Genomic DNA, 12,156 nt, shown 5'->3' on the forward strand with positions numbered 1-12,156 from the left:
TTATTATATCCAACCAAATGGTACATGAAGGCCACCATTTTGTTTCCATTTATTTCCCCACAAGCAAATTGGTGAATCGTCTCCATTCTGCTGTTGTGTTCTGATCACTTTCATATGTCAGGATTGTGTCTTAACCACACATAGTGGGTGATTGGTGATTCTGAACCAGTAACACCCAGCTTTTCTATGTGTTGTAGTGCTCAACACCAGGGCCGTCTGAGTTTGGACCTGAGTCACAAGCACTCTAGTGAGTGTTCTGACAACTCACGCACAAGGTCATCGCATGGTTCAAATTCACTGCCTTCTAGTGCAAGACTTGGTAAGTGGCATTTCGGATTGGGCAATGCAGGCCATTTCTTTCCTTCCTAAGTCTGTGCAGTTGAGGAAAAAATATTCAGCTTTCTCTCTAGCTGTTGCTGCAAGATTCAGACTCTGTTCTCTGTCTTTGGCCACTCAGAGACAGCCCATTAAAACTTCCAGGAATGCTGCTGCAGTGCTGCCATGTAGATTTCTAGAATTCTCCCAAGTTAGTTCATGTACCAGCCTCCTATGAGACACAGGAGTGAATCATTGGGTTTGTGCAGCCCTTGTAAGGTCTGTGTCCAGCCCCATGCACTGCCCATGTCATATTACAAGCCCACTGCACATGATTCCTTGTCTGAGCGAGTTTACATCCTTGTCTAGAATTACAAAAGCTAGAACAGAGCAACGTCTCTTTAATTGTGCTTGAGGGAGTTGGCGATGACTTTCTTTGGTTTGTCCCAATTGCATTCTTCATACTGAGAAAGACAGCAGTTTCTCGATAATACAGGGGTGGGAAGGGTCCTGTTTTTAAGAACAAAAAGGCTGTAAGGCAGGCATAGACAAATTCAGACCTCCAGATGGTTTGGGACTACAACTCGCATCATTCCTGACCACTGGTCCTGTTAGCTAGGGATGATCGGAGCTGTAGTCCCAAAACATCTGGAGGGCTGAGTTTGCCTATGCCTGTGTGCAGAACCCTTTCTTCAAATGTTTTTCTCCCAGCTGAGCACAGTTCCAATATCTGAGCTCAGCTGAGGAGGAAAGTATTTGGGAGAAGGATAGGAGGGAGGGGACAATGGTGCCCCACTCCTTACCCATACATTCCTTTTGGTTTTGTATTTTTTTGAAAAAAGATGTCCCCCATGTGACTGATATATCTCCATTTAACTACCAGAGGATGTAGTTAAGGTTTTTCTCTGAAATAATAAAGCTTGTTCCAGAGGACCACTTTATATTGCTACAGCAGAAATCTTGCAGATCTCTTGTGGAATTCAGGGCCTAAAGGAGTTTATCTCCTCTTTCGTCTTAATCCTGACTCTTTTTTCCTTTTCCTTTAAAGTAGGTTCTTCCAGCAACTTGCAATATAGGACAGAACGAATAAAAATACCATGGACACCAAGGTATCCGAGGTCCGTCATTGGCTCTGATAGGGGTAATTTATTTATTTATATCATTTCTTTCTTGGGAATTACTGCATGAATGAAGAGTTCTGCGTTCCAGCTAGTAGATTTTTGTCAGTGTTTAGAGCAGGGAACCCTCCCACCTTTGGTGGGCCCCCCGGGGTCACATTTGGAAATCTAAGAAACTGGCATGGGTACCACAACATAGCCATTTTGTAGAAGAAAAACACAGTAATGGGATGAGAATAGCCTCCTCCCCGAAGCACCGGGTAAAACACCCATGCACGCTCCTTTCACAAATACAACACAGGCGCAAAGAGAGGCGACCCCCAAATTAAAAAAACAAAACAAACAAGACCTTGATTTATTTATTTTTTAATTGAGAGGGTTAGGAAGGGGGGCTCAAGGGGGAGTTTGAGGTTACCACGATGAACATTGGGCAATCCCAGTTTTGAGCAAGGACATGACTCCCATCCCATATTTCTAGTGCATGCATATTAAAAATGTTCTTTCTACCCCCTCAACCTCTCAGTGTTAGTATGAAAAAACCCCCAAAATTCATTAGAGCATTTATTATTTTATTTTTAATTTATTTATTTGGTTTTTCCGATTATAATTTTACACATATCCAACATACAACATAGAAACAAGATTTCAGAGAATCTCCTGGACTTCCCTCCTCCCCTTTGTGGGTCCTATTGTTAATCGCTTCCTCCTGCATCTTTTATGATAATCCAAATCTTTTACCTCTCCATTGTGCCCAAATTCACCTTTAAACTACAAGTGGTATTCCAATCCTATTAACTGTTTACAATGGTATTTAAGATAAGTTATAAATTTTCCCCGTTTCCCATCATATCCTAGTGGTAGGGTAGTCTTTAAATAGTGCACATAATTTAACATTATGTGTTGTTCTTCTTGGAAGCCCACTATTAAAAACACTTGGAAGCCAATGTAAAGTAACGGTTTGACTTCCCCGATAACTTTTGCAACGCATCCAACTGCCATGGCTGCTCCTGTGCTGTTCTATACAGGTTCACTGTCTCATTCCGAATGTAGCAGCCCCAGCCTGGTAACCCCACCGCAGTCGCCGCTTAACCTGGAGACCTCATCCTTCGCCAGTAGCCAGTCGCAGAACTCGCTTTCCACCCTGCCCAGGATCTCGGTCAGCCCAGTATCTGTAGGGCAACGTCGAAAAGACAAGTAAGTTATTCTGTAAATGTCTTAGGCAGGGCTAGTTAAAATAGTGGTTAAATGTGTAAATGGGAGGGGGGGGGGATAGCTAGAGAAAGGGGGGAAATGTGCTAAGAACAGAAACTGCAGCCTTCTAGACCAGTAGCCTTCAGCCCTTTCTCAATCTGGGACTTGCCTTTGACCCCAATCTGCAAAATTTGACTGATTGTCCCCCACCCCACCCCACCCCAGTCCCTACTACCTATGCTACCTTTCTGCTCCTCTCTTCCATGTCCCCTGGCTGTCCTTGTGCCCACAAACTTTCTGCTTTGCATTCTTTTTTCTTAAAAAATGGAGAAAAGCTGCAAAGGTGTGGGTTGGACCCCTGGTGCAGCCCACATTAGGGTGGCCCAGTTGTTGAGGACCAATGTTCCAGAGAGCAGTTCCTCCCAGAAATGTTGCAGGTGCCAGGTCACATAGATGCCCCCCCTTCTGGCAGCAAACACAACAAGGAATGCGTTAACAGCTTACATGGGTTTGCTTCATGATTGCTCTTGGATTGACTGTTCCATTTTGGAGATCTTTTCACTTAACAGCACATGGCCAGTATGATGAGCCAAGGCATGCACCTAAATGGAAAGAAGAGAGAGAATTACATATGTCTAAATGAAGACATATGTGTGTGCGATCTTTAATTCTTGCAGGGTTGAACAGCATGTGAAGAGGCTTCACTCGTGCGCTGTAGAAAAGAAAGGACCGCGACCAGGGCATTCCTGACTTTATTGCGGTCAAAGGAAGGGTGACCAGTGATCCATGCATAATCCATTGCAAATAAAACAATTTCTGGGTAGCAGAAGGGTGAAAGGCAGTAGTACAATCTGAACCGTGATGACACCCCTTTCTGTGACACATGAAACAGAAAGGTCTGGCAACTCTGATCTGCCCCATCTTTTCTGCTTGAGGGATAATTATGATAAGATGTTAGAGTTGTGCTGAGTATTACCCCCACCCTCCAATTCTGTACTTAAGGTTAAGCAGGTGCTATGTAAACTCATGGCAGTTTCACGAACTCCCAAAGGAGCTGACTGCATCTGAGCAAAGCTTTTCCAGGGAATATGAAAGATTCTTACAAAAAGATTCATGACAAAATTCGGAATCACAGAGACTCACCTGTCATCACACTGAGGAAAGGCACTGGTGTCCCTTTCTATGCATGACCAAATCTGTGAAGCTCCCGTTCAAAGCATTGAAAGGTGCATGGAGGGACAGAAGTAGCTTACAGATTGGTGGATTTTTGGAGCATATTCATTAATCTGTGAATGGGTTGGCTGGTGGTCTTCCCCAGCTCTCCAACCCCCCAATAATACTGGAGGAAGATGCCGTATATACCAAGGGCTGGGTCGTACATGATGTTAGAGCGCTTGGGGCTGCCAGTGGACTCTCATGCAGGCCAACTGACTAGCAGAGGCTTCTATCTCTGGTCATAAGAGTATTATTATTATTATTATTATTATTATTATTATTATTATTATTATTCACTACAGCCCTGTCTGCTACTCTCACAAAAACAATACTTTGGAAATAATGTTTATAAAGCACACCCCTCTTTTTTCATTTTGTTTTCCAAAAAAGCACCTATGCAAAGACTGTTTTGCCCAGAAACCAGGCCAGGTCTGGCTCCTCTGGCGTGGGCAGCTCATGCATGTGTTTAATAGAAATGTATCGTGTACTCTATTCACTGTGTTTATTCTTCGTACAAGAGTACCCACAAGAGTACAAGTGCCTTAGAGCGGATATCAAGAGTCTGTGGTTAATCTTGCACCTTGGGGTAAGGGGGGAATTGGAGTAAAAAGCCAAACAATTTGCTGGAAGCTGGGAGCTGTCACCCAACCACCCACTGAGCAGATACTTCCTTGTGCAAACAGCAAGATGGCTGAGAAAGCTGCGGCTTCCGTCCCTACCAATAGTGGAAGTTTAGCCCAGGGTTTTGCATGCCTGAAACTACCCAAAGTCAAGAGGTTGGGGGCCTTGGTGCCATATGCAGGTGAATGGTGCATGCATCGCAGCCACTAGGAGTTGTCAGTCAAACAGTTGACACGAACCAGGGTTGAGCTGCGTTTGGTAGGAAATTGGTACCAAGGCTTGACTTGCACTTTTCATGGGGCTTGATTTCTGGTCTCAATTTAGTCTCTGTTGTTACTATCTCTCTTTCTAAGTGTTTCTTCTTCTCTTCCTTTCTGCACCCCTCTGCATCTTTCAGATATTTGTTCCGTAATAGGTCTTTTCTGAGAATCCCTGTGGCTCCTAGGCCAAGGTTCTGTTCACTAAGGAGTTTGAGGTTGGCTTGATATAAAGGTTGTCCTTCTCAAGCAGTATTTGCGCACCTTCCCTGTGCTATTTACATGTTTGGATAATTCCCCCCAAAGGAAAAATTGCATGGTAATTGCAATCCTACCATGCAAGCTGCCATTTTTAATGGCTTGACCATTTTTAATGGTTTGATTTTTTTACAGCTGCTTAATTTTCATTGACTAATGTTGTGTTCCCTGCATACAAATATTAAATATTGGTATTGTGCTTTCCTTGCTCTTGCCTTACCATGTTATATTTATGTTTGTTGCCTCTTAAGGATCTCACATTTCTTTGTAAATTGGCGTAAGGCTTCCTTCTAAAACATTTTCTAAAATGCATATTATATATGTTCGCTTACCTATATATAATATGGATAAAGGTGTGTTTTGTTTCAAACTCATCATTTAATTTCTACTTCTCGTGTTTTAATTTTCTTCCCTCCCTTTTTGTTCTTCTCTCTAAATGCATTTAAAATGTTCGTTTTAATTGATTTGGCCACCATACATTGCATGATGGTGTTAAGGCAATGCTGCTTCTTGCAGCATTTCTGTTTTTAAGGTGGTCTTCTGCTTTTAAGGGTTAGGGTGGGAATGAGTAGTGCATGTCTTTTGTGTAATTCGTTCCGTTTTGTTTGGGGTGTCCATGGTTTGATGGTTCCTCCTTCTCATTTCCTCCCAAAGGCCTTATATGGAAGAACCGCGGCATGTCAAAGTCCAGAAGGGCTCAGAGCCACTAGGAATCTCCATCGTATGTGGTGAAAATGGTGGGATCTTTGTCTCTAAAGTGACTGGTGGCAGCATCGCCCATCAGGCTGGCCTTGAATATGGTGACCAGTTACTGGAGGTAAAGGTTTTTTGACTTTTGTAAGCTGACCAATGCTGCTATTTTTACATCAGGGGCAGCTTGCTCCAAATGGTTTAGATGCCGGCATTTACAAATTGCCAATTTTATTTGTGGATAAACTTGCTTTCATAAACAGAATGGATATCACAATGTACTTAGTGTGTTGCTATTTCTACAGTGCCCTGAAATTGCCACCTACAAACACAGGAAATGAACCAAACAGGGATTTGGGTCTGTATTGCCCATTGGAGGAGCAGCAACCTGCTCTGGGTCCCCAATGAGTATTCCTGCATGTTAACACACATTTAGAAATATGCGTTGCCACATTCACACATTGCACTTTTGAATTAAGCTGTAATGTGAGAATTCTAAAAGATGGGGTAGGAGCTTCTTTTGACTTACCCCCTTGCTAAGTTGTTTGGCATGTTTACAATCAAATTTCACAACATTGCTGTCTTGGATGCCTAAAAGAAGAGCATGGGGGTCCCACAAAGTTGTTACTCATATTGGCGTAATCCAATAGGAGGAAACAAAGCCAGTCAAATTGTCATCAGTAGTGCTCATCCTCTTTCACTCACCTATTCAGCTTCCAAATGTATGATGTTCATTGCTGGCTACTGGATCAAACTTTTCTGCCTGGACAAATGTTCAAAGAGCACCTATTTGGATCAGAGGGAGTGCCCACAAGGCTTGTTTCCACGCACCCTTGAATTTACTTAAAATTTAAAGGTTAATTAGACTTTGGTATCCCATCAGCCTCAGATAAATGTTAATCAAATTTGAAATGCATTTACTTCATTGTATGTGTGTTTAAAATGTTTCTTATGTAAAAAGCTGGCTTTTTATTTAAAAAAAATACTATTTAGGAAAAGCTTTCTGTACTTAAGTAGGTCAGTAAGTTATCCACTTACAGAGCAGTCAGGTCAAATTGTCAAGATTTTATGATGCCATTGATTTTTTCTTCAAAGTGGTAATTAAATAATATAGAATCAATAATGGCATTCCTATCCACCCTGACTTGAACTCGACAAATATCTTGCGCTACAGATCCAATAAATCGGGGGGGGGGGGGTGTCAAATTTCAAAAAGCAATAGGAAGTTAAATGGGGAAATCTATACTTATTTCATCAGCAGGAATGTGCTGCTGAATTCATGTGTCTTCCTCCTTCTCCTCCCACAGTTTAATGGAATAAATCTGCGGAATGCTACAGAACAGCAAGCGCGGCTCATCATCGGACAGCAGTGTGACACCATAACTATTCTAGCACAATACAACCTACACATGTTCCAACTTGGCAATCACTCACGATCAAGGTAAGATTGGTTAGCCCTTATCCAGGATGGCCTACGCTGTGTGAACTGATAGTTTTTGCTTTCTCAGATCAGCCATCTGGAGGCTGGCAGATAGCTGTAATTGTTAAGCTTCCTTAGTTGTGGTTTGCTATGATGTTTGAATTGAACCACTGTGAAATACATATTCTCCCTGAGGACGACTGGTGGGAAGAGTGCATATTGTTTTCCATGTCAACAACCCCAGGCTGAACCTCCTTATTGGGTGTCAAAACCAAGAGCCAATCACAACACTTGTCTGAAGCAGTGAAAGGGTGGGACGGGATTCTTGACAGCAAATTTATATGTTACACAGGAAGTACATGTATTTTTAGGTACCTCTCACCTGTTTTGGAATCCAGTTCACAGGAGCAGATTCCATCCCGCCAGCACCCAGTACATTCTACAGAGCTGCTGCCATCTACACCAACCAACCCTTCCTAGTCCAGGCTACTGCAGTTGTGCCTTGCTCACCGGCTGCTTTTGTCTGCTGGGGGAGAACAGCTGATCCCAGAATAATCAAGATGCCAGTCACTTCAGATGCTAGCCAGGACCAGGATAGATCTATATTCTATAGGCAGCAAGGGCAGTCATCCTTAAGCTTTTGGAGCAGGTTGTGGATGAAAATCTAAGCACCCATTTAAATATCTAAATATCTGAAACTGTTTAGATATAATGCAGTTGATCAGCTTTTAATTTTTGTGGTATTCTTCTTCTTCCTTCTGCTAACTTGAGCTCCCGGCTAGAACCCGTGAGCAGCCATTCCACTCCACAAGGCAGCGGAGCTGCAACCCCTGACAGCCATTCCATAATTGATACTGTGAGCGAACAGGATGAAGGGACCATGACACCTCCATCCAAGCAGACCACCCCAACCACCAGTCCCCGCAATTCAATCAGGTAACCTGCTTCCTCATTTCACTTCATGAAGATTCTCCCTTTCTCTTTCTCTTTCTCTGCATCTTTGGGGTTGGGCAGCTGCTCTGTCTTCTAGACTTACTCAAGGGGAGTAGGGTTGAAAGCTGAGTGCCAAATTTGAAAGTAAGGGCTCCACTTCTACAAGGAGCTTGGTCCTCACATTGCCCTTCTCCAGGGCCAAGCAATTCAGCACGAGGGAGTGGGAGTTCCCAAGAGGAACACTGAATTTGGATCCATGGTGGTAGTGCTATTTATCTAGAAAAACAGGTGCTGGAACTCACCATGAATGCCTCCCTTCTTCTTTTATAATGGCAACGGTGCCCACCTGAGAGGTGCTGGTAATGAGTTCTGGCAAGTTCTGGCTGGGGGGAAAAGCCCTGCATGGTGGAAAGGAGCCGATTCCTTCCTGCCAAATAATGCCACAGAGAACTCAAATTGGGGCAGCTGGGACATCTTTGGGGCCTCTCTTGCTGAGAGCTGAGAGATAGCAAGGGAACAGGGGTTAAGGGCTGGCTGGAGCTGAGGGTTTGGAGGAGCAGGACCTGATGAGGATCAGCTTGTCAAACAGGCCTTGGGTGTCTTCTCTTCTTCTCTTGCCATTGAAAGGAATTCTGTAGACACCAGCAAGAGGACACCTGAACCTAGAACAGTTACCATTAAGAAGTCCCAAGTGGAACTCGGAATCCAGATCTGTGGTGGAAACCTACATGGTATTTTTGTGTCCGATGTAGAAGATGACAGCCCTGCCAAAGGACCTGATGGGCTGGTGCTTGGAGACATGATACTTGAGGTAAGCAGTAGATATAAAAGGAAGGTGGTTGGTGGTTCAAACACTTGCAGAATCTGTGGATGCGAAACACATCCATATTTTCCCCCATGAAAGGGGAAGCAGCTTGGGTTTTTTGTTTGTAGTGGACAAAAATGGTTAACGAGGAAAGGGGAAAATCATCCCTTGTTTTCTTCCTCTTCTCATGGACCCACATGCCACCACCACTCCAGCTGATCCTTCATTTGAGATTCCAGGATACTGCTAGTGCTTTTGAAGAGGAAAAATAAAACACCATAAGGAAAAATAATCGTACAACTACATCTGATATGTAGTCTGGCCCTCAAATGTTCTAGTGTGATGAGGAAGGTTGAGATAAGCAGGAAATCTATTAGGTCTCAGTTGGAAAATGTACAAAATATGAGGTGGAATGTCAGCAAGGATGCTTAAGATTCAGAGCAGTGATTAATGGATGAAATATGGCCTAGACATTCTCCAGTGAATGATGTTTCTGAAAACTTGTGCTGCCCAGCTGTATTTTTGGACTGGGTTGCCATTTCCCCATTTTTCCATTAGCAAAGACGCTATGTTCTTAATGCAATGTGAATGTATTCCCCCTCTTTTGGCATAGTCAGGCTCTCTAGTCCCACATAACATCCTTTACATTGTTTGGTTTGTTGGACATGTGCACCCGATTGGAGATCTCAAGTGTTTTTGTTTCTTCTGCCCCCCCCCCCCCCCACGCAGTATGGATCTGTTGACATGCGGAACAAAACAGCCGAAGAAGCTTATCTTGAAATGCTCAAGCCAGGTGAAAATGTTAGAATAAAAGCTCAGTACAGAATAGAAGAATTCAACAAGATCAAAGAGTTACCCGGAGACGGGTTCTATGTCAGGTATGTAAAAGTTCAATCGGTTAAACAGGTGACTGTTCATCTGCTACAACTGTGCTCTAATTCACACAGATATGAGCATCTCTTGAACTTTCAGCACTTGATGGCTTGCGGATGAATTTGTAAATTGGCTGCATTGAAAACATTGTGTACATTGTGTTTGAACTGACTATAGGGAACAGGACAGCCCTGTCTCCAGTGACTTAATCTGCAATGGTTTATTTATACATAAAAGTTGTCACTTGATGCTATAGTCAACAAAAGCAAGCATGCATCCCACTTTTATGAATACAGCTCAAGAGCACGCCTACATAATTGGCATCAAAGGTTCAGCCACAATAAGGCAAACTGTATTTATGGTGATTCCATACTTCCTTTTCAATGAATTTAATAATCTCCCCTTAATTACCTGAAGGATGGATATCCAATGATTAGGGAAGTGAGCCTTAGGCTCACCACAGCCCTGTCAAGGATTCTTGAATGATTCCATAGCCTGTAAAATTGAATAGTATTAATCTACCTCCCAGAGATTTGTGAAGATGAATAAGTATCAGAGAGAGCACTTCCTTAAAAAAGAGAAAAAAATAAGTGAGCCAGCAATTTTCTGGTTCAAAGCTTATCTCAGTCATGAATTCCTTGAATAGCCTTAAGTAATTTAGGCACACAATTAAATAACGTATATTTAATAATATAAACTATTGAATAAAGTAAAATTCTCAGCCTCTGTCCCCCACCAGGATTTGTGATATGGCCTTGCCATTCCACAGGCTCCTTGTTTGCCTACCAATTGCAAGGACTCACATGCCCTCTCTGTCTTGAACCTGAGGACACCACTGAGGCTCAAGTATGCATAGTCCCAAGGAGCTCAACTCAGCAAAGTCCCAGCCTCAAATCAGGAGGCTCCTGGTTCACACCTCTCTTATATAAAGCATTGTTAAAATAAAAAGTGTAAATATGTACAATTTTTTTGGCAAAGGGTTTTAAAGGAGATAACAGAAATCACTGGGTTAAAGCTGGCTGAAAGTCCAGAGATAGCATTATTATCAATTTATGATGGGGTGGAAGGTTTACAAGCTATGAAGGACTTGCTCACAAATTTATTGACAGCTGCACAAATTACTATAGCTAGGAAGTAGAAGGGGCAAGCAGAATATAAAATGGAAGAATGGTATAAAGAGATGAGGCATATTGCTATTAATGATAAATTAACACGTGCCATTAAGGTAAGACAGGAAATATGCAGGAGAAATGATTTGAGGAGATATGGAGGGTGTTTGCAGAATTTGTACTGTTAAAATGGAAATGGGTCAAACCATTGCAAGAGGTGTTGAAATTTTGGGAGGTTGGATAGTTACAATGGAACGGTCTCGGTGGTGGGGTGTACATTTTTATTCTTATTTATTTATGATTATTATTTTGTCAAAAAAATAAAGAAAAATAAAATAAAATAAATAAAAAGGGTCTCTTCATCTCTCTCTTTTTGCAGGGCACTTTATGACCGGATGGCAGAAGTGGAGCAGGACTTGAGCTTCAAGAAGGATGACATTTTGTACGTCGATGACACTCTGCCGCAGGGGAACTTTGGCTGCTGGATGGCGTGGCAGCTGGATGAAAATGCCCAAAAGCTGGAAAGAGGACAGATTCCCAGCAAATACATGTAATTAAATCTCTGAGATATAAATGGCGTTTGCCTCATTGCTAAAAGCGGGCAGTTACGATGAAGTATGAACGAAAGCCAAGTGTTTCGTTCTTCAAAGCTTTGTAGTTAATGATGGAGGGGGTATTAAGTTTCCTAATAAAGTTACTTGAGAGAGGTGGCATGTTTTAATAACTCTCAATTGAAAGAAACTATTCCGTCAAGTCATTTTTAGTGCTGCCGATGGTTGCCTACTTCCTAAAAATGGAAAGGACTTTGTTTTTGTGCTTTTATTCCGGGACAGCCTAAGTGGCTTCCGTCGTCATGCTGCAGAACTTTTAGACAGGGATGGATGGTATCCATATTTAATTTTGGTCCGTGGGTTGGAACATAAGAGAACACCACATTTTCCCCTTTAATCCACCAAATTAATGCTTGCTTTTTAATAAATATCAAGGAGATTAAGATCAAGGGACAGAATTGGGCACTGCTGCCTCAGCTAAGATCCTGATGTCATGGTGTATATGCAGCCAATTGGTGGAGGGGCATGTCCCTCATTCTGGCTGCCAGCTTATACTCTTTTTGGTTTTCACTCACTCTCAGGTCTTTTACTTGATCATATAATTCTCTTTATCCCTCTTTGCAATAGCATTTCACCAACCTTCTCACTTCATTTCCCTCCTTGGAAACTGTAGAAACCGTGCAGAAACCTTGGAACTGTAGAAACCTTGGAACTGTAGAATCATGGGGTTCTAGTGTGGCCATACCTGCTCTCATCTTTTGTATGGGACTCCATTATTCTTACTATTTTTTAATTATTCA

The 12,156-nt window shown here is 42.5% G+C and overlaps 1 protein-coding gene across 27 annotated transcripts in view; it reads left to right on the forward strand.

The window, feature by feature from the left end:
* The window catches only part of DLG5 (discs large MAGUK scaffold protein 5), a 112,517-nt gene that overhangs the window by 76,115 nt on the left and 24,246 nt on the right, over positions 1-12,156 (forward strand). For 14 of the 27 annotated variants that reach the window (XM_083440232.1, XM_083440234.1, XM_083440219.1 and 11 more), the window contains 10 exons: positions 198-319; positions 1,364-1,456; positions 2,459-2,627; positions 4,858-4,935; positions 5,630-5,792; positions 6,973-7,106; positions 7,857-8,021; positions 8,646-8,829; positions 9,553-9,701; positions 11,185-11,355. In XM_083440232.1, the coding sequence (XP_083296358.1) occupies positions 198-319; positions 1,364-1,456; positions 2,459-2,627; positions 4,858-4,935; positions 5,630-5,792; positions 6,973-7,106; positions 7,857-8,021; positions 8,646-8,829; positions 9,553-9,701; positions 11,185-11,355 (1,428 nt within the window). The remainder of the gene's footprint in view (positions 1-197; positions 320-1,363; positions 1,457-2,458; positions 2,628-4,857; positions 4,936-5,629; positions 5,793-6,972; positions 7,107-7,856; positions 8,022-8,645; positions 8,830-9,552; positions 9,702-11,184; positions 11,356-12,156) is intronic. The other 13 variants (XM_083440212.1, XM_083440216.1, XM_083440235.1 and 10 more) reach the window with 4 other exon arrangements.

Source organism: Podarcis tiliguerta (assembly GCF_965153285.1).
Source record: "Podarcis tiliguerta genome assembly, chromosome: 5".
In the NCBI taxonomy this organism is placed as follows: domain Eukaryota; kingdom Metazoa; phylum Chordata; class Lepidosauria; order Squamata; family Lacertidae; genus Podarcis; species Podarcis tiliguerta.